Genomic DNA, 26,638 nt, shown 5'->3' on the forward strand with positions numbered 1-26,638 from the left:
ATACAAAGACTAAGAGTTTGATATATATCTAGCTTCCATTTTATTTTTCTGACAAACCGACATAAGGACTAGACAAGACCACATTAAAGCTATGCCAAATCAACGTTAATTATTGATAAGTCGACTTGTCAATTAATCATGCTTAATTGTTTGGCCTGTCAGGTATTATGATACACTGAAAAAAATAGAGTCTTTAATTTATAAATTGACTTTTTAGATCTCAACGTTGTCTTCTCAGATCTGTATGTTGCCTCGTCAGATCTTTATGGGTTTTTTGTTAAATTTTTATTTTGACTTGTCAGCTATTATGATGACAAGTATATGACAGTCAGTGATAAAAAACACTATTTAATTGCAAACTATTGATTCCCTATTCATGATGATCCTTTTGTGACAACATAAAGATCTAAACAATTGATATTAATATATGACAAGTCGACTTGACAATTCACCATAACTATTTGGCAGAAATATGCCATCATACCAATGGAACAGGAATGTTTATTTTAAAAAGCGTAAGGTTAAAATCAAAAAAAAAAAAGAATTAAAATAATCGTAACAACAACGTAAACCTGACACAGATTCATATCACTCTGCCGGATAACTATAATAGTGCACAAGTGGCATTTTGCACGCGTCTAAAGTAAATGTTGCAATAAATTCAAATATTTCGTATATCAGGCCATGCATAAAAGAGTTTTTTTTATTACTTTATTACTTTTATTACTGATGTATCTCGCCTTTTGGGTCAGATATATACTTTGACCAAAATTCCTACAAGAAGCATTGTTTTCCGAAAGGAAAAGAATTCTCTAAAGGAATAGAACATTTCCTATATGACTGAATTTCTGTATGACTTCAACAAAACTCAATCCCACGAGATTTTAAAATCCTGTGGGAAGTTTTCATGACCTTTAAGAAACTTTCAGAAGTATTCCTCCGTTGGAAGTTCATTTATCCTATAGAAAATATAATTCCTACAAGATTTAAATTATTCCTCCAGTAATTAAAAAAAAATCATGTTAAAAAAAATTCTTTCCTGAATAACTATTATTTTCTCATTGAATATTGATTTTTGAAACACTAAAGGCAAACTTAACACCTTTTAGTTGAGCACACTGTACAAGTACAAAAGATGTAAAAGTGGTTATAGACCCTATGGGCAAGAGTCTATCATTTTATATATATGAGATTTGCGAAATTGCATCTTAAGTCGGTTCAAAATGCTGTCTTGTCACTAGCAATACTATTCGGTATTATTTTTTTCATAAATTCTAATTACTTCCCTTTTATTTCTGACTACTTCCATATAAGATTATGAATATTATTCTTAAGCTTAACGCTACACATCTTCTAAATAAGGATGAGGCCGCTTTTCATTCTCTACCACAATCGAATATTTCATTCATTCGAACACATTGTGGAGTCAAATAAGTGTGACTACATATCAAATTAAAAACAAAACATGGATACAGTGTTCAATTGAAGAAAGATATAAACATGACCACACGGTGTTACATTGTTTGTTTTTTGGGAGTTGATTTTAATCAACTCTCTTATGCAGTCACTCTGGCAAACTAAAAGTAAACAGTGTTTTGACCAAAGCACAAATCATCACCTCTGACAAGTCTTCGTTCTTGAATAATCCGATGTAATGTATGCTGAAGCATTGTTTTTCAAGGAAACTTATCTATAAGCACTTTGAAAATATTAAGAGTTTTTATAATACGAACAATTTAGATATTTATGTAGTCTCATGTATTCCTACGCCAGAGTTTGATATAGTCTCGTTCAACCAAAAGCTCGGCTGTCTCCGTAAATCTCCGACAAACAGAGAGGCTCTCTTGCTTGTCGGAGATTAACAGAGAAAGCTGAGCGTCTGGTTGAACGAGACTGGAGTTCAATATCAATAGTGCTTGGATCCATACAATTTTTAGAATTGTTTCGATTATTAATACTGTGGTTTCATCAATATTCGTTGAATACCAATTTTCGTGGATTTCGTTGTTAAGTTGATCCACGAAATTAAATGTTTATTGAAGTTCAATTTCAACTAACATTTTGTATTTATAGGATCATTGGCCACGAAATTACGTATCCTTGAAACTGTAGTTTTTCAAAAATCCACGAAAATTGATACTCACGAAAATTAATGAAACCACAGTACATAGTTTGAAATCTATCTTTAAATACTACACAACATCATTCATATGGGGTTTCTCTAAATTCTTGTCTGAAAAGTCTAATTAAAATTCATATTATTAAAAAGTGCGTAATTTAAATACAGACTAGAAACTAATTGCCACGCAAGATAAGTTGATTTTGACGTCAGTACTTCAGTACTTTGATTTATCATGTATTTACAATGCTGGATGTAATACCGTTGTATACAATATAATGCAAACGCTATTATAATATAGACTCTATATAAATGTCACATTTGTTTGATGTACAGACGAGCTAAGGAAACCTTATCAGCAGAAATTGATAATTCGGAAACCTTAACATTTTTTTTTAAAAAAAGCCCTTAACTTCATATGAGTCTTTGATTTCATGCTGTTATAGGTATTACTTATGCAGTAGAAAAAGACATAATAACCATATAAATATTGAAAATATTCATTGCTGGTACAACAATGAATATTTTCAATATTTATTTTGCCAACACGGCAACTGTAATCAGGATCCCTAACACTGAACTATTCAGGGGCAATTTGCACGGTCCATATCGTATATATTTCTTTGGTCGCTAGCGGCTTTTTCCAATCAATAAACAGGGCGTATCAATTTTATTCCTGTCAGTTTCTCGTCAGTTTCAGCAGCTGTTAGATTTCGACAAATCGATCAACGGTGCATGTATATTTTAATATGACTGTTTCTATAGAGCTATGGATTACCTATAAATTTCCGTAAGAAATAGAGGGAATCATACTTGGTAGATATAAATATATAGAAATAACTCTATAAGCAAATATTTATTTACAGGACAACATTTCAGTCAACCGAAATAAAAATATTTAACAAAATAGTGAAAATGTTTTAGTTTTGGTATGGATATCGATATATACCATCATGATTGATATACCATTTAATACATCAGCAAATGTACACTTTCAAAAGGTCAATCCAATGAAGTGATGACTTGTATGCCTGTTTTTATTTTTTTTTTATTGGACCGCTATTAAAAAAATAAGATTACAAATCTGATAATGTATTTACGTTTAATTTTACCTAGCTAGAAAAAGCATAATTCCAGTACAGAAGAGCTGATTCTTTCCTGTATAAAAATGTCATTCTATATGTCATTCTATATTCAAGAAAAAACAACATTATTATATTACGTATAAAACGTCACTTTATCTTATGAAATGAGAACCCCATCATCAAAAAAGTGTTGTAAAAAAATGTTTTGTTTGTTTAAACAACGTGTCATGTCTATTAGAGCGGAGCTGTAATAAGAGATCTGATACTATAAAACACATTTTTGGTTAAAGTCAGTTCAAGCATACCTTTTCCAACATACACCATAGTATGGCATAGCAATCTCAAAGAATAGCATTTAAATCTTATACCATAACATTGGAAATACTTAGATTCCCAATTGCCATACCATACATGTACCATAGTATACATGTACCATAGCATTAAAAAAAACAAAGAACCGAACAACCCTCATTGTATAAAACATTTGAATGCTTCGTTTTGAGGAATAGAGGGTCAAATTGCTACAAAAATAGATTCTTCTCTGAAATGCTTGTTGTTTTATTTTCTTTAAAGCAATGGTTTGTTGGGATTTATTCTGAAAATAAGTAGTCATTGTTATTTACAATCTTTGATTACTTTTTAAATGCATACATATTTTTGCTAAATTATATTTACACTACTAATGAAAAACATAACTCCCAGCGAGTGTGATATGACATTTTCGACATTTTGAAGATTTCATGATGACTGAACGATTTATCAAGATGCAAGCAAGATTTTTTTATTATTGAAAAAGGATTTCAGTTAAGCAATTGATGTTTATGCATGCAATTCGGTATCTTGGGGCAACTTATTTTCAGGTTATTTGTCGAATGTCAACAGTGATGAGGAAAACCTAGATCCCTTTTGACCTATTTTTCCCTTTAATTCTTTTACTTTAGGGGTTTAAATTTCCTCATTTAAAGGAAGAATGAAGGTTTTTTGTACCTGTAAATGACAATTCATGCTAAGAGAACAAAGAGATTAAAATTGGTTTTTCCGTCTTACTTGACTTCCACTTCTTTTTACTTTTTCCAATTGCAAAGTAAATTAAGGTAAGTTTGCTTTTGTATCCTACACTAAATGCTTATAATAGTTTTTTTTAAAAATAAACAATCCATATGAATAAAACACCATGGCATAAGAATTTTTTTTTATTCTACCGGAAGTAAACCATCTGTTATAAGTAGATGTGTGTAAACATAGATTTGTTGCGAGTTCAAAAATTTTCTGTTTTAAAAGTTGAAGTGTTTATTTAATAGGGTTTTTTTCGGAGTGATTTCTCCAGAATTTTTCAAAGAGTTAATTGATATGTTTGTCCCATAATTCACTTCTATGTTAAATGAAAATCTTCATTCGGGTAATTTATGCATTTAATACAATGTTGTATTTACGATTGTAATGATTTTCTAGTGCATGTTGTTATATTTATTGCTCGATGACAATGATATATATATTGACTATTTACTCTGCTAATTCTGAAATATAATTTACAAAACTAAACTTATGATAATAATTATTCGTTATGCGTAATACTATAGAATGGCAAATAATCATGAAGGTTTTAATTTCACTGTTTTCGCGAGTTATTGTTTCCCGGTGAAAATACACCTTTCGTGAATACTATAATTAGTTTTAAAACTGAGTTTTAAAAGGGGTTTGAATGCTTACACTCTGATCATTGCGCCATTTCTTGCTTGCAGAGTGATATTAAAATAATTGATACTTTTTGAGAAACCGTGACATTTTTTGCACCGTAGAATTGAAAGATTTACAGTATATAACTATAAACATAATACTAATAAAAGATATATATTCTTCCTATCTACAGTATAAGATTAATATTGCTGACAACCAGCACTGATACTGCACATAAATGGAAGTCTACGTTCTGAGCTTCATTTTGTGTATCGGCATCACTCTTGAGGTAAGCATTTTCGTTCGTTTGTTGTGCATATTCTTGCTTTTGTGAGATTTTCTGTCACCCAGTTTATTCGTTTATTTACAGACCTCGTTTTCGCTGTTATGTCCTGAGTCTATACCCACTGTGTCCGTGGTGTCCCGTTGTCCAGCCAACGTCAAGGAATGGGCATCGGCGGCAGAGAGGAAAAGTTGTGGACAGTTGAGAAAGATACAAAACTGTTCAAAAGCTGAAAATTTTGTGTATCATTGCGTTCTCAACAAAGACGCGACGCAGTTATTAGAAGTTTGTGCACCTAGGTTTTTCTTGATGGGTAAGTTCAAAGAGGATTTTCTTTTGATTACAGTATTGTTGTTGTTTGTTTTTTGTTTTTTTTTTGTTTTTTGCTTATTTAGCTCATTTTAAGCGGGTTATGTAATTTGTCCTGCAATTATCGCTAACTTCATAACCCGCATGAATCATCAGAAAAGTATTTTATTGATTATATTTACATTATTAGCTCATCTGAACCTACTGTTTAAGTGAGCTTTTCTGATCATCTGTTATCCGTTGTCCGTCCGTCCGTGAACATTTCATATTCTTGACTTCTTGGCCAAATTTAATCAAACTTTGTACGAAACATCCTTATGGAAAGGGAATTCTAAATTGTAAAAATGAAGGGGGATCATTGCGAAACAGTGATTATAGGGTGTGTGTCTTTAAAAATCTTCGTATGTAGAACCATTGCACCAGAAATGTCATTTTTTTAACATAAAAACTTGTATATGTAGTGAAAATTTTCTAAATTGTAAAACCATGACCTTCGGACAAAAATTGGGTTCCTAGGCGGGGTTCAGAGTTAAGCATAAATACGTTGGAAAAATGTTTAAAAATCTTCTTCTCAAGAACCACTGCACCAGAAGTACCTATATTTACACCAATGCTAGTTTATATAGTGATAATTCTAAATTGTAAAATCGTGACCCTCGGACCATAACTTGGGCCCTAAGCGAGGTTCAAAGTTTAACACAGAAATACGTAGGAAAAATGTTTAAAAATTTCTCCAGAACCACTGCTCCAGAAGTGCCAATTTTTACCCAAAACTTAGTATATATGATGGAAATATGGTGGCACCGGAAATTATGGGGTCAGAGGTGGGGTTCAAAGTTTAAAATATATAGGAAAAAATGTTTAAATAAAAATCTTTTTCTCAAGAATTAAATTGCTACAATTTGTGAGGTTACTATGCAAGCGTCTTTTTAAAAAATATTGATTCTAAATCAATAACGCTGTAGCCATTCGACTAATACTGGGGCCCAAGAGGGGTTCAAAGTTTAACATAGAAATGTATATTATGAAAAATGATTAAAAATTTTCTTTTCGAGAACTACAAAGCTACAGTTTGAGAGATGAGATTTCCATGCAAGCATACTAAGATAGTGTACTGTAGATTTGAAATAGTTAAAAACAACCATAATCCACGGACCAACACTGGGGCCAGAGAAAGGGGTTCACGTTTAAAAAAGAAATACAATATGCTACAAAATCGAACGTAACAAGGAGCCGTTGTTTGGGTGAGTGATGTGGCTCATGGGCCTCATATTCTTTTAACAAATTATTTGATTGTAAAAAGTAAATTGCTGTTATTATACATCAGTACTGTACGTTAGCTCAAAGAAACTGCCAAATTGTCTACCTCGTGAATAAGAGTCTGACATCAACATGATTATTTCGTGAAGTCCGTGATTTCCTTTCGGTACCTCTAGGTTTCGCCCAATCGATAAACAGAGCTTCGACCAATCAAAATTGGTGCGTGGAGATTTACAGTCTTGTCTGTATCTTAAGAGCTATGAATTTGCCATCAGTTTCCGTATGAAGTAGAGGTAATCATACCCGGTAGATGTAAATATGATATGAAATAATTTTTCTTAGAGCTTAATCGCTTGATTAAATGGAAATACTGATCAGAGGACTTGAATAATCAAATGTGTTGACATAACGTTACACAAAGTTGCGAATGCTCGTTAATTTGAATTGACTCGAACGAGGAGTAGTTGTTGATGTTTTATAAAACAAACACTAGCCTAATGATTCAAAATTGAGAATATTGAATACGGATGCTTACTGATGGAGGACAAAAAAGTCGTATGAAACATTATTTCGGTACATTCTTGTATATTAACGACACCAAGGCGTTCTGTTTTCATCGCGACGTCAGGATGAACTCCTTGATAGCTAACGTGATTTGCAGTTTTATAAACTACACAGTGGCGTCGGAAGCAAATCGAAAGGGGAGGGGGCGGGCTAAACCTATCAATAATCTTGACAGGCAACAAAAAGGTCTTTGGTTACATTTTTTTTTAACTTTGCTCGATTTCGACGCCCATGCTACAGTTATTTATTTTCCTTCATATTTGTATTTTAAATCTTTGACAAAATTCATTTAATAGCAATTTTGGTAGTAGATATAGATATGTTGAAAAACTAGCAAATTTTCGAAAATAGGTCACTGAAGCGTTGAAGAGAGGGACTGTGTCAGAAATATTTCGAACCGGAAGTTTTGATAAAGCTTCACCCGTTTGTCAAAGCAAAGGTTTATCACACGGGTAGTATACCCCACATGTAAGAGAGAAATGTTGATAACTTAGCATTGGCCTTTATTTATGGGAAAGACATTTTTAAATTTCTATAAAAGCTGAGTCACTGATGTTATATATAATAAATAATTGTGAAGTATGATTTTTGGCAGCCATAATATTCAAATGTTTTCGTGACACACAGGAATGATATCCTTACGCATGAATTATTTTTAAAGAGTGTAGTTTACTTCTTCACGTTTAATTGGTATAAAAAATACCATTCGTGTGCATTCGATACCACTCTAAAGTCAACCTTTAAATGTTTTATACATTGCTGTGTTCTTCAATAATGATAATGACATTAAAAGATCCATAACTAGAGATGTTGGATATGAATGTATCAATCAAATGACTGCAAATGATAGTATTGTCTAACCGCCTAACCAAAGTCATTTTTTGATAATTGTCTAATAAAATGTATTATTTCTAAAAATATAAGCGTTTATACAATGTATATCCAATAATATAAATGATTTGATCAAACAAAGAGAGTCAACGTTGTATTTTTTTGTTAAAATAGCTCATTTTATAATAGAATTAACGGAAACCGAATTTGTTTTTTACCCCCCCCCCCCCCCCCGAAACAAAAATTCCTTCTGAAGGGGTATTATATATTTTTATTTAGCATATCAATACCAAAAGGTTTGTTGTTTCACAGTGGGGGGGGGGGGGGGGGGGGGGGGGGGGGGGACAGACCAAAAGACATTCCCAGAAAGCATTTTGCTTTGTTACGTTCTAAAAAATAATTAAAACATATGAATTAAAATAAAAATTTACTTTTATTTACTTTAAAATCTAACGTAAACATATGATTATATATCAAGTTTTACGCACATATCGGCCGCTAAATAATATTTTCCTCACTCACAGAGACCGATTTCTATGATGACTTTTTTAGATACCCCCCCCCCCCCCCCCCCCGGAAAACTTTCGTTTAAAACAATTATTTGCCAATGAATACAAATTTTATTTTGATATAAATCAATTAGGATTGATTTTAGTTTTTAGTTTATAACTTTTTTTTGAAAATCTTACAGAAATTCCGAAATATTTGGATGTAAAATGCAGGCGCGAAACGGGCGTTTGCGCTCGCAATCCTTTTTTACTTATATTTTATTTAAATATCCTTTTATCTAAGGTTTATGCGCTCGGTTCAGCGAGGTTAACAAAAGAATCATCAATGAACCTGGTTTGGACTGTACAAAGTTTGATCCTCCCTGTCCGGCAAGGTTCCCTTCCAATGAATCCTACAAATGTAAGTGATGAAAGATTCGACACAATATTACATATTATTTCTGTTTTAAAAATACTTATTTAATTATTTTTTTTTACCTTTTTGGGATAGAACAACCCTAACCTGTACATCAATTTGAAAAGCATTATTATTAATAAGATACTTTATAAGTTTATAGAAGATAACCCCAGTTAATAAATACAAAATTGTTATGTTATGTTTTATGTTTAGACCAAACGTGCTACAGGACTGTTGGTAAAAGTCAGCAACAAAAGGAATCCTTGTTAGTTATGAGTACTATCAGTTTCATATACATGCCATTGATGTTAAAGTAAAGTTCTGAAATAATATAAATGGTTAAATATCACAAAGAAAAAATCCACATTTTTATAACCCATATGATTTACGCTTTGTAGCTATATTATATTGGTTCTTACTTTTTAGACACGAGTCAACTTTATTTATCCTGTATGTTGCGGTAGGAATTGCTGGAGTGATAATTCTTACATCACTGATCCTTCTATTGTTGGGTTTTAAGTTAAATTGGATAAAATGTACATGTAAAAGGAGCTCAGAAGAAGAAACAGGTAACAAGTTAAGTTACACAGAGTAGCGTTTATACATTTTTGGGAGTTTATTTTAATCAACTCTCCTATGCAGTTACCTCTGGCAAACCGAATGTGAAACAGTGTTTGGACCTACGCATAAATCATCACCGCTGCAAAACTTAGTCCTTGGAAATAATAGAAAAATTTGATGTAATGTATGCTGAAGCATTGTTTTTCAAAGAAACTTATCAATAAACACTTTGTAAATAGTCTGATTTTATATGATACGAACAAATTAGATATTTTCAAAGTCTCATGTATTCTTACGCCAGAGTTTGATATATCAACCAAACGCTCGGCTGTCTCCGTAAGCAGAGAGGCTCCCTTGCTTGTCGGATATTAATGGAGACAGCCGAGAGTCTGGTTGAACGAGACTAAAGAGTTCGATATCAATAGTGCTTGGATCCATACAATTTTAGAACTGCTTTGATTACTAATACATAGTTTGAAAGCTATCTTTAGATATTACACAACATGATTCATATGGGGTTTCTAGAAATTCTTGTCGGAAAAGTCAAAAATTCAAAATTCATATCATAAAAAAGTGCGTAATTCAAATACAGACTAGAAACTAATTGTCATGCAAGATAAGTTGTTTTTAAAATAAATGATAATCGATAAAATCAACACCCGTCAGTACTTCAGTACTTTGATTACAAACGTTATCATTGAAGTTCAAAAAGTAATAAGTTACATTTTTGTCGTTATACAGGACAAATGGTTGATAACGCCGAATCAGAAGTTTTGTTGCTTAAAAATGTCCTACAAGACAAAGGTAATTTGAGTTTCTCATTTTATTATATGAAAGATAATGAATATCTAATAATGGGTTCTATTATAATTATAGCTATAGGAATTACAGATTGAATATTATGAATTGCTACTATTTATGTCGTAAGCATAGCAATGATCAAGCTTATTTATATAGTAAATTGTAAAAAGAATGCTCATGTTCAAATATAAACACTGCATCATGGTACAAAGTTGGCTGAATTCAATACAGCCAAAGATGGATAACGTTTATAATTACTCACTGTTTAAAATGTAAAACGAGTTACTCCGACCCCTTAATCATGAAAATTCTTTTTTGATTGAACAATGTAGACACATTAAACAATATATAATTTTAATGATAACCGTTGCAAATCAGAGTCCATACAACTTTACGAAACTCTATTTACAAACCAACTAAATTTGCACGTACTTCTGATTTATTTAGGAATAATATATATTAAAATAAAATATCACAACTGAAACCTTTTAGTTACAGGGTATTTTTGACACGCATTTTGTTTTGTTCATATGAAAATTAAAACCAAAATTTTTGTTTAATAGACGATATAGAGAAAGTCGTCATTGAAAATGGATCATTAAGCAAATGCAATGGACATACGAAAGGTAATTAGAACATGTATTATAGCTAGCATAATTTTACCGTATGACTTTCATATATATCATTTGCCATAGTTTTCATCTGCTATTAATTTTAAACATCAATTACAACGCACCTTTAAATTTACTTTAGAAAATGGCACAGAAAAGGGGCAGTTTGATATTGATCAGAAAAGGTACTCCAAATCTATTTGAGATCTGTAAATCCAAAAGACCTGAAAATAGGTCATGCTTTGTTTTATACTGCAACTATAGATACTTTATTCAATTTTTCATAATTTTTCTATGAACTTCGATTACTTATCTGAATTGAATTTTATATAAAAAAAAAATGAACAAATTTAGAAAAAATAAATGTTTTATACCTGTGCTTAAAAATTGTTGGAATAAAGGGTGTGATAACAAATCGGATGATATTTATAGCGATGTTAAAGAGGAAAAGATGATACAGTTCAGAAGTTTATCAGGATGTACAGAAACCCGGTGTTCTCTTAAGGTATAGTGATTTGATTAATTTGATAAGTCATGTGGGGTTTGAATTATCTGTCTGAGTAGTTTTTTCATAACTCTGCGTTTTCTATATCTTTTTGTCGTTTAGGGTGTCAGAACAATAGGTGATCTACGTAACGCTCTTTCCATTAAGCTTCAAATTCCACGACCTTTTGTACTGGTTGTCGATAAAGAAAATGGCATAATTTTTAAAGATGAAACTGTCATAGAAACTCTGAAACACCCACCAAATGAACTAATGATTGGCAATCAAAACAGAAAGAAAGATGATGACGAAGATGATGACGAATCTGTGGAAAATGACATCATATTGAATAGGCGTATTACGTCCGGAAAATGTCGAATGAGCTGCGGACATTTCACAGGTAAATTAAAAATTGGTTTATATATTTGTTGTATAATACAGTATGCAATTGATATATATCTTAATATCCCAATTGAAATTATTAATTATTTTACGCAGCTAGTTTTATTTTTTATCATGCGGCTGAAAATATTAAGTTATTAAACAATTAAAAAATGAAACCTTTAAATTCAGAAAACCGTTTCTTTATTCATAAAAAGACTGGCGATACTTTCAGAAGAGCATTTACTATATTTAAGTAATTTAAATATCTGTCTGCCTTTTTAATCATCGTCCTACATTTTATGTTTTGATCATGATTTTTTTAAAGTTACGTGTATTTTCAGTGTAACAGTCGCTTCCAAAAAAAAAGAAAAGGGGGGGGGGGGGGGGGGTCTAACGAATTGAGAAAAAGGTGTTTTCAAACCACGTTTTAGAGTGTTTTATGGTTATTTGTTGCAGTCCAAATTATGAATTTATTAAAAAACAATAGACGAAGAAATCAAACGTTATAAATTTACTCTAGAGCTATAAATCTGCAGAATTGTTGGTTTTTTATAGCTCCTGATTCACTGTATGAATGGACAAAAGAAAAACTGCCTTGTGGTACAGACAAAGGCCTGTTCTGTCCTAAATGTCGTCGTTGGTGCTGGGAAATAGATGAACTTATCCTAAAATGTAACATGTCACGGGATGAAACAATATTTTACAAACAGGTTGCAAGTTTGAATGAACGTACAGCAAAGGAACTGGAAAAAGCATGGCGGAAACAAAAGAATAAAAGTAGAAGTCTCCCAGTGTTGGATGATGAATATTTCGCATAACTTGATATCAAATTTTTTTTTTTAACTGAAGAAAGATAGATAGCTTACTTTGTTTAAATACACATATGATTTGCTACCGAGATTGCTTAGGCCTCCTAAAAAAATGAGTGCACTGTTTAGTTAATAGTTGAAATAAACATTCAATTATAATTGTACTAATACACGTGTTTACATGTGTGTGTAATTGTATATAAAACTATACATTAATATATAATATGAAAATTACATTAATGACATGGAATAGTGATTAGGTTCAATCATACTTCTGCTGAATTAATCTACTAATTTTTTTATTAAGCAAAATTTGCTAAACAAAGTTTAATTTCGTCTAAACAATGATGGTCAATCAAAATAAAAAGAAATGTGTTCAAATTATGATACCATTTTCAACAGCGTAGCAACCAAGCCGAACTTTTAGACAAATTACTTGTAATCGGCTTGACCGGAAATAGGAGTATTTAGAACATTCTTATTTTATTAAAGTTTTTCAAATATCTAACTTCTCTGAAGCTCAAATTCCTTATCACGTTATGGTTGAAATCAATTTTTATTTTTTATTTATTACAGTTATGTATGGGGAAATAGCAGGTAATTTGTAGTTACACGAGTCTTTTTTGCACTGTCATTGAACATTATATTTACATTTGATTTATGTACAAACTGTGTATATGCATGCTAATACATCTACTAATGAAAAAATATTGACGTGCTTATGAATTATTTATATACCATTTTAGATGTTATCTGTATTAGGCAAAGTAAATAAAAATTATCCTGGTTTGGCCTTTTGATTTCTTAACAACTTGTACAAACCTCATACAATTTTTCGCTCACCCGAGCTGAAAGCTCGTGAGCTTTTCTGATCACATTCTGTCTGTCGTTCGTCTGTCCATCCCTAAACTTTTCACATTTTCAACATCTTCTCCAGAACCGCTGGACCAATTTCAACCAAACTTGACACAATGCACCCTTGGGCAAAGAGGGGGTAGGTTGGAGCCACAATGGGGGGGGGGGTCGAATTTTTACATAGGAATACATGTATATAGAATTAATCCTTAAAAATCTTCTATATTGAAACCAATCAGCCAGGAAAGCTGAACTTGTGTGGAGACATCCTCAGGTAGTGTAGATTCAAAGTTCTGAAAATCATGACTTCTTCGGGTAGGGCAGGCCTACAATGTAGGATCGAATTTTACAAAATCTTTAAGCCACCTTTAAGTCACCTTTAAGCTGAGCTTATAGGTCCTTAATGTCCAAACTTCTTTAAGTCACCTTTAAGCCATCTTTAAGCCACCTTTAAGCATCTTTAAGAGGCATTTACGCTCCCTTTAAGTTGTCTTTAAATCATCTTTCTTTAAGTTCCCTTTAAGTCAAGTTTGATCAAGCTGAACAATAAAAACATATATTAACTACAAAAGCTCTTTTATTGGGATGGGAGGGGGTCATCCGAGTGATAATATAATTTCCGAGGAAGGGGGGGGGGGGGGGGTTCCAGGCGGTTTTAATTGTCGCTCCATTAAAATTAAACACAGATCGCTATCATCAACACCGCTCCGATGGACACAGATTGCCGTTTTAAAATTCTTTATGATTTATTTGGGGGGTTTCAAAATTATTGTAGGGGTGAGCGCAGTCTCTGTATCTTAATCTGTGCATAAAACTAATTAAAGTATGTTTCAAAATTATGGTAGGGGTGAGCGCAGTCTCTGTATCTTAATATGTGCATAAAACTAATTAAAGTATGTTTGTTTCCTATTATACATGTAAATTAATCGGTGAAATATCTCTCTCTCTCTCTCTCTCTCTCTCTCTCTCAATCTCTCTCAATTCATCTGGTTATTAAACAAAATAAAGATAATGAACCAAAAATGCATGATTTAATTTGATAATCGGTTTAAGGTTTGTATTTTTTTTTTCAATTTTCATTATTTCTAGGTCTAACTCTAGATCTGCTAGATACATGTTAAAGATGAAAAGACCCTCAACTGCCTTTGTTATATCGGGCAGGATATTACTGCTTTGTTTGTCTAGACATGGTTTTGTTCGTTTGTGTATATCTAATTAGAGTCTATTGTTTGTCCAACTTTAGAAAACCCCTGGAACTAACACAGAATATACAAGATATGCACAACAGTTGTGTCGTGTGGCCAGGTGCACGTTTGTGTATATTAAATTAAAGTCTATTGTTTATCAAACTTAAGAAAACCCCTGGAACTAACACAGAATATACAAGATATACACAACAGGTGTGTCGTGTGCCCAGGTGCACGTCAGGGTTTCTAAAGGCATTGAAACTTAGTTTGTACGAGTATACGACAAGTCTAGTGAATAAAAGTTAACTCAATGATTTACATTTGTAATTCATTTTCAAAGTATATTTCCTAGCTCTGGGTTTCAAAAATGTTACGTCTACAAATTAACGATACATTTATGTAAGAGTAAGTTCTTGAGGCTAATTATTTAATGTACCGGTGATCATAAATAGGGGTTAAATATTTAAACATATGTATAAGGGTAAATATGTCACATACCCGGCCTGGCACATCATACAATTGTATGTACAAGTATATGTATACATCATTTGCAATTGCCACATGCAGTAAATACGGCACCGGTAATTGGTAATATTGTTTGTTATAGAATTGATAGTTTAAAATTCATGTATACAATTAAATATTTTAACATACTGGAACGGCGCCGCGATCATGAAAACCGGCCAATTTTATGTTCTTCCAAAAATTCACAAACCTGGAATGCCAGGACGTCCCATAGTAAGTGCCATTGGACATCCCACTGAAAAAATTTCAGAATTCATCGACCTTCATCTCCGTCCACATGTTGAAATTTTACCGTCATATCTTAAAGATACAACGGATTATCTTAACAAAACGCCATCTTCAAATCTTCCAGATAATACTATTCTCGTGACGATGGATGCCACATCCCTTTACACCAACATTCCGCATGACGAAGGTATTGCAGCCTGTAAAGAGGTATGGGACGCTAGAGAGGTTCAGATCCCTTCAACTGAATCTCTCACCAAGCTCCTAGAGCATGTTCTAAAATTCAATAATTTTATGCTCAATGGAGAACACTACCTTCAAGTCAGTGGCACTGCCATGGGCACCAAAATGGCACCATCTTATGCCAATATATTCATGGGTAATCTAGAGCGCAACTTACTAACGCAGTCACCCTTCAAACCTCTTAGTTGGTTGCGCTTCATAGACGACATCGAAATGAAGTGGGTTGACAACAGAAACAACCTCGATGATTTTATTACCTTTGTCAATTCTTTCCATCATTCTATCAAATTTACGACTGAAATTTCCTCATTCAACAACACGTTTCTTGACACTACTTCAACTTTAGTCGATGGTAAACTCGATTTCAATCTTCATACTAAACCTACAGATTCCCACCTCTATTTAATGACGTCTAGCTGCCACCCACCTCATACGTTTAAAGGCATACCAAAAGGCCTAGCCACCAAAGTCAGACGTATTTGTTCAACTCAAGAACTATACTCTGAGCAAAGTCAACTCCTAAAATCCCACTTATGTGCCAGGGGCTACAGCTCGCACTCTGTACAGAATACAATTGATGATTTAGCTAAAGAGGATCGTTTATCCCTTCTGAAATATAAACCCAACAAGAGGCCCATGGGCCACATCGCTCACCTGAGGAACAATAGGTATGATAAAGTCAGCTTAATGGAGCCCTGATTGCTGCCAATATTTACAAGAGCAGACTTTAATCACCGCTCCTGCACATATATAGGGACTCAATGTTGCGCAGGGAGGGATGACCGCACACCTACGCTACTCAACAGGTTCCAACGTTAACGCAAGCAGGGATGACCGCACACTTGCGCCAACAGCTCAACCTAACGCAAGCAGGGAGTGCCACACACTTGTGCTAGAAAGGCCTGAACACCAGCAGGGATGACCATACAAAGCACCACCGCCGCAACCACCACCAATACAAGCAGGTATGACAGCACACTTGTATTAATGCGATACAGGGCAGGAATGACCGCACACTCTGTATCGAAGATTAGATAGAGCAGGGATGTCCACACACTCAATCTATTAGTACCTGTTCAAATTTAACCCCAAACAGTCGCTCATCATAATGCTATAGACACTGTCCCTATATATGTGCCGGCCTAAAATAATTCATAGTATCTAAAAATTGGAAATAAAAAATAAACAAACTAATCCGGCCTAACCCAAAACTTCTTATGCAGAACAACTTATATACATTAAAGTTTTATTATTGTATAAAAATAATCATCACAATAATTGGTTAACAGTGGATGCATTAATTAAAATAATCAAGAATCAATAAATCAAGGGCAATAATTCACTACAGTAATACAAAAAGATTCTAATGAAATAATACCTGCCTGCTTCAATTTTATAGTCATATCAAATGTTGAGTATTGCAGTTCTCAAAAAGATCCTTTACAATTGTTTATATATGGGATATTTAGCTACATCAAACTCTGAACCTTCTTGTGAGACCGAAGAATTGTCCTGGAGCCAAAGTCTTAACAATTATAAAGAATCATCTTGCTGATTAGTTTCTGAGAAGAAGATTTTTAAAGATTTACTCTATATATTCCTATGTAAAACTTTTACACCCCCCCCCATGTGGCCTCACCCTACCCCCAGGGATCATGATTTTCACAACTTTGAATCTACACTACCTGAGGATACTTCCACATAAGTTTCAGCTTTCCTGGCTGATTAGTTTCTGAGAAGAAGATTTTTAAATATTTACTCTATATATTCCTATGTAAAACTTCGACCCCCCCATTGTGCCCCATCCTACCCCCAGGGATCATGATTTTCACAAATTTGAATCTACACTGCCTGAGGATGCTTCCACACAAGTGTCAGCTTTCCTGGCTGATTAGTTTCTGAGAAGAAGATTTTTAAAGATTTACTCTATATATTCCTATGTAAAATTTTAACACCCCCCCCTCCAATGTGGCCTCACCCTACCCCCAGGGATCATGATTTTCACAACTTCGAATCTACACTACCTGAGGATGCTTCCACACAAGTTTCAGCTTTCCTGGCTGATTAGTTTCTGAGAAGAAGATTTTTAAAGATTTACTCTATATTGTCCTATGTAAAACTTCGACCCCCCATTGTGGCCACACCCTACTCCCAGGGGTCATGATTTTCACAACTTTGAATCTACACTACCTGAGGATGCTTCCACACAAGTTTCAGCTTTCCTGGCTGATTAGTTTCTGAGAAGAAGATTTTTAAAGATTTACTCTATATATTCCTATGTAAAATTTCAACCCCCCATTGTGGCCCCACCCTACCCCCGGGGGTCATGAATTTCACAACTTTGAATCTACACTACCTGAGGATGCTTCCACACAAGTTTCAGCTTTCCTGGCTGTTTAGTTTCTGAAAAGAAGATTTTTAAAGATTTACTCTATATATTCCTATGTAAAATTTCAACCCCCCATTGTGGCCCCACCCTACCCCCGGAGGTCATGAATTTCACAACTTTGAATTTACACTACCTGAGGATGCTTCCACACAAGTTTCAGCTTTCCTGGCTCTCTGGTTCTTGAGGAGAAGATTTTTTAAAATTTCTCGAAATTTTTCATTAATTTCTAATTATCTCCCCTTGAAAACGGGTGTGGTCCTTAATTTTCACAACTTTGAATCCCCTTTGCCTAAGGATGATTTGTGCCAAGTTTGGTTGAAATTGGCCTAGTAGTTCTTGAGAAGATGTTGAAAATGTGAAAAGTTTACAGACGGACAGACACACAGACGGACAGACGGACGACAGACAAAATGTGATCAGAATAGCTCACTTGAGCTTTTAGCTCAGGTGAGCTAAAAACGAAGACAACAAGGTCCCATTTGTCACTTCCCGTACGAAAAATTCCACCCTGACTTAAGGCGGAATGTAGGCGAAATTTGAAAGGCGGATTCCGTCTTTCATTCCTCTGAATGTATAACTAATATCACAGATTCAGGGTGGAGTCCGGGCGGTATATGGCTCGAAATATTTAAATGAGATTAAGCGTATTCCGGGTAATAAAAATCCGCCTTAAAACAAAAAAGGAATCCGCCTTAAAACAAAAAAGGAATCCGCCTTAAGGTGGCTCTATACACCACTTTTTGATGACGCAGTACGCAAAAAAGTAAATCTGGAAGCATGCACTTCCGGTCTTGGCTGATTTAAACTGAGGCGAATTGCATGGGGACCGCTCTTTTGAAAAATTTGTTAAATGAATAGAATGAATTTCATAATTGGAAAATTCATAACTTACAAGTAATGTGGTATGTGACACCTTCACGTTGTGTGGTATTATTTATCGAAATAAACAATAAAATCAAGTATAAGTTTGTAAATAGTTTCTTTCCCTTCATTGATATGTTACACCGTAGCGCAATGGGTTAATAGGTTAACTATTAACCTGAAGGTCATGAGTTCGATTCATGTTGAGAGCGATAAATTTTTTATCTTTCCAAAATTTTCTAAAGCGTATTTTTTGTGGAATACTGTGAAAGAAAATTCTAAAGCAGTGAAAGTATTTCAATTATTATATATTTAATGCACATTGATATCGACAGATGTTCCTTACCACAATAAGGGGATGGGAGGGTTGCTTTGAATTTCTCTCAGGTTGGGATACATAAATCCTATTAGCCAAGTCAATTTTCCCCTTTATTTATTTGACTTAGTTTTGCATAAAAGCGAATATATTCACTTATACAGGCCTATAATGAAATACGTATGTATTTATCATTCCAACATTATATTTAGGAAATTTTCTTTAACTCAGAAATGAAAAGTCCCCAAGATGTTTGGGCCTTGGGACTAACGAACGATAACCCTTACCTCAGGAACTTTCATACCAAATAAAATTTAAAATATTTTTTGCGTTTATTTGCAATGATTTTCATTCAATTTTTTATGTCACATTTATTAAAATACATTTTCTTATAACATCAAGCAACTTTTTCAGATGATTTGTCAACAGAGTTAGAAAATATTAAAAATTATGTTTTGGGGAAATACTAAAAAAATTGCAATAATAACATTTTTGAATGTTAGGAAAAGTTATATACTTTTTTATGTGTCCGAAGGAAATATCCATCATATGACAAAAAAAATTCTCTCAATTTGTTAATAGCTATCTTTTTAAAAAATATTTTACAAAAACACGAAAAAACATTTAAAAATTCTTTAAAAATACCTATAGTATCCCTATCATCATTTTAATATTTAATAAGTATATGTTCTGTGGTCTTCTATTGAAAATTGGAATAAACTGTGGGTGTATAGAGCCACCTTAATCTTAGGTGGAATCCACCTTATGATAAATTGAAATCCGCCTTAATATAAGGCGGAATATGCAAGATTCCGCCCTAAAATAAGGTGGAATCCACCTAAATATAAGGTGGAATCCGCCTTAGTATAAGGTGGAATCCGCCTTAATAAAAGGTTGCGTCCGAATCCGCTTTAGGGTAAAGATGAACACTTTTTACAATGGACAGAAACATTTCTGATGATTTATGCTTTTGAATCCAATGACTAAGTCCTTTTAAATTTGCACCGGATGGGGTGGAATCATTGCCTTCATTTCATTTATAAATCAGTGGCCAGACTTACAACATACAACCATCTATAATTCCTATGTATTTCCTTTTTTAAACACATCATAATACAGATATCACATCCAGAATATCTTTTTATTTTCCTAATGTTTGTCTTCCACTTAATATAATAAGTTAAACTTTTTGATTTACAGTCCACATTTTCACTCTTTTGTACAGGTAGTTCCTTGAAAAGTTTCTAGAGTAGCTCAGATCTTCCTTGAATCTTTTCGGTAATTGCATCACTAAAAATACTTCTCTCACATATTCTGAAAAAATACATGTAATTTGATAAAGTATTACTTATAACCAAACACTCGATCAAATATAAAAATATCAATATACATATATACCTTTTTGTTATTATCATGATTATAAAGAATACCTTTCAACAATGTGAACAAATAAAAAGAGATCCAATCCTTACCTTTCAAAACTTTGATTTTGGTAGGGTTCATGTAAATGGTATGGCTGACATTCTACTTTTTAGTCTCCCATGTCCATTGTCCTTCTGCTTTTGAGCTAGTTTTTATTTTTATCAGGCTGTTTCTCAATGCTCATACTAGGGCAGCTTACATATAAGAAGGCAACTTGCCACCCTCCCAGTGACTTGTTGGTATTGTTGCTTTCCTTGTTTTTTACTTGTTTAGCATAATGTCAGTTGTTTTCAACAGCTTTCAAATCTAAAGGAATTATGAAGGGATTTCTATAGTTTATACATTGTGTGACATTTACGCACTGTCTAATATCTTTTAAATGAAGAATTTCTTACTTTAAACTTATTTTTTCTTCACATACAATTAGCACAATTTTAGACTGTACTTTAGAACTAATATTGATAAAGTCATGATCATAATTAAAATGTATATTGACTTACTTTCGATATTAAAGCTGACATGAATTCATAAATACGCATTATTTCCCTTCTATCTCCGACTACCGCCATATTAGTTGTCGATTTCTATTGTTCTGCTCATCGCTACACACCCCCTATATAAGGCCGAAAGCACTATTCATGCTTCACCGCATTCAGGAATTCCATACACCCGAACACGTTACCTTGGACGAAAAGACTTGTAATTACGCGTTTTGAACAAAAATAATATCACAACCACTGCACTGGCAAGATATATTCAATAAACGACGAAACAAGACAGACTGAAATCCAGGCGCAGACACTTCCAAAATTCCTCGATAATTGTAGTCCGTTTTCCTGTGTATGTATCGCACATACGCAAACCACACATTGTGGCAGATCGAGCAATGTCAATTATCGCATGGATTTTAGAAACGGGACGTTTATGTAGGAACGGATGGAAAAGTTGTTACTTTCTTGGATTTACTATCATTTAGCTACTACGTTGGATGTAGTGTCGCCGGGGTTTTCAAGAAGATGCAGACGTTATGCACTCTGTATGAACGACACACGTGCGAAGTAAGGCAGCACTGTATGTGCAAAATAATACGGATACCTTGGACATCCTTTCAAATAATAAATAATTTTTGTATTTCATTGATTGTTGTTTTCTTTATAACTACATTTCTTTAATTATTCTTTATTACTACATTTTACTACAATGTGTAGTTCATGCATTTAGAAGTCCGTGCAACGTGAATGCCTCGATCGGAAAGCAACGGACCGTAATTTTCTCGACCGGTATATATACCCCAGTGGCAGTAGCGGAGCGATCGAAACTAATATGGCGACCAAATGCTTTTATGAATTCATGTCAGCTTTAACATTAAGGTTCCTGTGTCCATGCCCTTAGTCCACATAACGCGCACACTTTGCTCAACTCCATAAGACTTGGTTTACATCAAATTTCTGTAAATAAGTTTCACTGTATTTCCCCCCCAAAATAATCCTCATAACGGTTTACACATGTCTAAATTTTGTAACACAAAGATGATCAGGAAAGTTAGGCATGGCCGTTGTTGCCAAATTCAAAAGTCACAAAGCGCGATCATCTGAGGCCAGAAATATGATAAGGGGTAACGCTGATTTTATGTTTACAAGTGCTTGATGGCCATAGTAAAACAATTTTTAGCAGCAGTTTAAAAGTACAATAAATATGCTAGCGTGTTCATAACTCATTCCTGTCTTTATATTAATTAAACATTGCGGCTAAAATAGTATGTACATGTTTAAAATTGTGATAGAAAAAACCGATTTTCCCTGTTGACGCCCCTCTGCAATACAGGGAGAGGCTGCGGCTCTTGCCTGTTAACAAATGGCAGCCTGTGTATTGAGGTCAAGATAAAATTAACCAGCCTGTGTGTAGAACATACATATATAACCTGTTTGATAGTGTCATCGGATTATCAATTTGAATTTAAGGTTACAAAATTAAACAATTTGAAGGAAAAATTAAAGTTTATTGAGTGAAAGCAACAGACAGTTTATAAGAATGAGCTATTTATAGAACAGAAAATGAACTGTTGTGCGCCTTTAACACGATTTGGCCAAGTTTTAGCCATAAATTGTATATTATAACTTGCAAAGAATTCTCAATTAGCTAGATTAAGGCGGAATATTTAATGATGGTAAGGGGGGAAACGGGCAGTGAGAAATAATACGGTTAACTTTGACAGAAAACGGCTAGATGCTGAAAATACGGCTAAGGTTTGAGGCTAGGTCCGGTTATGAATAAAATGGAATCCGTCTAACATTCAAAGCGTTTTCCAGGTACGCCTTTGATACCCCTTAGTACGGCTACATTTTAACCGGAATACGTCTAAGTTCACCCTGAGTCCAGCCGGAAAACGGCCAACATTTTCGTACGGGTACTTACCACCCTGTCCTTAGGGGCCTAAATGCAGTCCTAAAGAAGAACCTGCCAATCCTTTACAGCAATGATAAAATGGTTGAGGTTTTCAAAAAACCCCCGATGGCAGCTTTCAAGCGCCCTAGAAACCTTTAATAAGGACATGGTGGTAAGAACCAAACTAAAGAACCCTCTGCCTCATGGTGGCTTTAGAACTTGTTCTGACACCAGATGTCTGTTGTGCAAACACAGCTCTGATGCAGACGACTTCTCTAGCCCCGTTACTGGCCGTACTTACACAATTTTCGCAAATACTTCTTGTCGTACGGACAATTGTGTATATCTCATCAATTGTAAATCTTGTCAGAAACAATACGTAGGGGAAACAGGAGACCTCCGCAGGCGCATCAATAATCCTCGTTCCACCATCAAAATTAAGAAAATTAAAGAACCCGTCGGGGAACATTTTAATTTAGATGGTCACAAATGGGAGGACATGATGGTTTTGGTCATTGATCACAACCCGAACTGGACAGATGCGGAGAGAAAAAAATAATGAAAAAAAATTTGGATGCATAGACTGAAGTCATTCCGCCCTGACGGCATTAACAAATTAAGTGACTTCACCAAAATGAACATCAACTAATTACTGATTTGTTTTCGTAGCAATATCACCATCTTCATCTTTTTCGGTCCATGTACAAACTATTAATCATGTTATTTATTCAAATTATTAGCTATTTCCTTAATCGGTTTTGTTCTTTTTTCTTTATTTCACTTCCATTAGTTTTTACATTCAAGATTATTTATGTGGTCTTTTACAGGGCCAATCTTCCCTACAAACTTTCACTACGAATTATCTTACTAGTACAACTTAATTAACAGCAACCTCCAATTAGCAAGTTAATTCGTTCGCGTTATCTTTCAGCACTTCTTCACAGACCGTCTGCTGCGTCGGACGGGATTTTTCTTTCTCGGGCTCGAATTCTTTAATATAAAGATGTAGCTGTCACGTTTTGATCCGGTGTTTAAACATTATCTAGTTTTTATATATTATTTAGTTTAGTTTAATGCTAGTTTTGTAGATGTGTTTCTTCTTTCTTATGTAGTTTTTATTTTGTTGTCCTGAAGAAGGGACGGGTTGTCTCGAAAATTTGACAATATTTTACTTTATAGTTCGTGTCGTTGGTTATTTTTAGTAAAAACAAGCTAATCATGCAAAGGAAAATGATAAAAAAAATATTTGGACGTTTTAAATTTGCCAGCAAACTCTTTTTCTGAATATGCAAGAGAAAGCACTGCTTTTCAGTAAGATAAAAAGGTAACTGGTAAATAAATAAAATATATCTGAATAATATAGCTTTTACATTTAGTCAGTCATCTTTCCAATTTTTTTAATCTAGCATTTAAATTGGTGTGAGTGACGAAGCTCCATCCCTTAAAATAGTTTTGGGATACTTTAAATTGATTTCTCATGGGGTTTTTGCATTTTTTTGTATTAAGAGCTCTTTTTTTGTTCTGTTATCGTTTCCCTAAAAACAAGTTCGTTATATATAATTGTACATAATTATACTTTTTAAGATGGATGCAGAGATGGTTTCTTTGGTGACAGATGTGTAAATAAATGTCGATATCCATCATACGGTAAAGACTGTCAAGATACAATGTAGCTGTCGATGTTCCGAAACTGCTTGCAATTTTATGACCGGATGTGACATTTCTAAGCGTATGCAGGCAATTATTCAAATATACGAAAATTGTTATGAAACAAAATGAAAGATCTGTTGCTCTATTGATTTTTTTTTATTTGAATTGTCTCATGAAAACAAAACTGAACCAATGTTATTATCATTATCCCGTAATATATACATGTACCAAATAAAACCCTTGTACATGTACTTGTAATTTTAATCTTTTTATTTATAGATGAGCAGTTAAAAGCTGAAAACAGATCTCAACACATAGCTTCCGGAATTACTTCATTCACGGTTATAGTTGCAGTTTCCATTTTGTCCTCCATCCTAATCTCAGCTCCCATAACTCTTGCTATCTGGAGTCTTAAAGGACCATATAAGTGGAACAGGAGAACGTCTCAAAATATGTCACGACAGCTAGGACAACAGGGTCCAGGCCATACAACAACGCAACAACCAATTAGTAATTTTGAAATACTTTTTTATACGTAATTATATAACAATACTTTTCTATTTGTTTTGTATGTAACATTAATACTGTCAACTTTTTATGCCCTTTTTGTTCCTCTTTATGCGCATTTCATGATAAACAATGTACCACATGCTTTGAATAAATTGTTTTCAATTAACGTCCTTAATCAACTTACTAGAGTTTAACAAATCGAGACAGTTTTGGATATTATGGATGGCGGGGGTGGTTTTGTGCGATGGACTCAGTCGGGGTTTTAAAATAGCTGGAGAGTCTAGGTTCTGTAAAGTTATTTTAGGGGTTGTAGGTTGCTATAATATTTGTTACATTTTGTCTTGTGTATAATTCAAATGCGTGAAAAGTGATCAATCGGCTTGACAATGATCCAAATTACTCGTAATATCGTTTAAAGAGGACTTTTTAAGTGAGCGTCTCGGAGAAAGTCATGCAAAACAGTCCACAAGCTAGTTGATGTATCGATATCAATTTTGGTGTGCAACATAGTATAAATATGTCATAAAATTTGCCACATATATTTTTGTCATGGTTGGCATAGTTCATGAGTAAAAGGCATGTTACTAAAAATAGAACAAGGGGTCAAAAATGGGAACAAAAACCATGAAATCTACACATATTTCAGGACCTCTCAACTAACAGTGATAATCCATGCATAGAAACTAGTTATAAGGGGTAAAAGCATGTTGTCTAGCATGTCTCCTGGGGAGGTACATTTATATAGAACTTATCTAGTTTAAGTACAAAAAGGTCATAAACTTTTCAAATTGCTACGTTTAGTGAAATGTTCAAATTTTACCAACTTACAAAGCATTATTTTGGGGTCTGTAAACGCTTCAATTTCTTTTATTGCAATTACACCAATAAGTAAAGACCATGAATAGTACAATAAAAAAAATCTGACTTTGGACTCTATAATATAGGTCAGATATGACGTCACCAATGAGACTGGTATTTTCATTTTTACAAAAAAACGTTAAAATGGCTAACATTCAATTCATTTAAATCTATACCAGAAATGTTCTGATATATCACAGCATTATTTATAAAATACACTTATTTTCTCATAATATTTTATATTACATACTCTTTCAACGTCCTGAATTAAGGTGACTCTAAAAATAACTTACCTGATCCTACAGTCAGTTCAAGCATATCTTTTACAACATACACCATAGCATAGCATAGCATTGAAATCTCATAGCATAGCATTGGAATCTCATAGCATACCATTGGAATCTCATACCCATAGAATCGCATTCATCATATCATACCATAGCATACCATAGCATAGCATACAACATTATTTTAACTCTGTTTTAAATGTTTTTATTTGAAAAAATAAATGTTTACATGATAGATTTG

General features: G+C 33.6%; 1 protein-coding gene and 1 pseudogene across 1 annotated transcript; one reads left to right on the top strand and one right to left on the bottom strand.

Moving 5' to 3' along the window:
* LOC128183957 (uncharacterized) overlaps nt 1-26,638 on the bottom strand; it is a 442,412-nt pseudogene that overhangs the window by 189,789 nt on the left and 225,985 nt on the right.
* Nucleotides 4,102-13,465, top strand: LOC128183951 (uncharacterized). Its single transcript, XM_052853197.1, has 12 exons — nt 4,102-4,298; nt 5,075-5,170; nt 5,252-5,477; nt 8,921-9,037; nt 9,248-9,299; nt 9,461-9,603; nt 10,337-10,399; nt 10,960-11,022; nt 11,150-11,192; nt 11,440-11,512; nt 11,615-11,891; nt 12,431-13,465. Exons 2-12 carry the CDS (start codon nt 5,120-5,122, stop codon nt 12,691-12,693), a joined length of 1,371 nt encoding a protein of 456 aa, XP_052709157.1. The 5' UTR covers nt 4,102-4,298; nt 5,075-5,119; the 3' UTR covers nt 12,694-13,465.

The sequence above is a fragment of the Crassostrea angulata genome, chromosome 5 (genome assembly GCF_025612915.1).
Source record: "Crassostrea angulata isolate pt1a10 chromosome 5, ASM2561291v2, whole genome shotgun sequence".
NCBI classification, from domain to species: domain Eukaryota; kingdom Metazoa; phylum Mollusca; class Bivalvia; order Ostreida; family Ostreidae; genus Magallana; species Magallana angulata.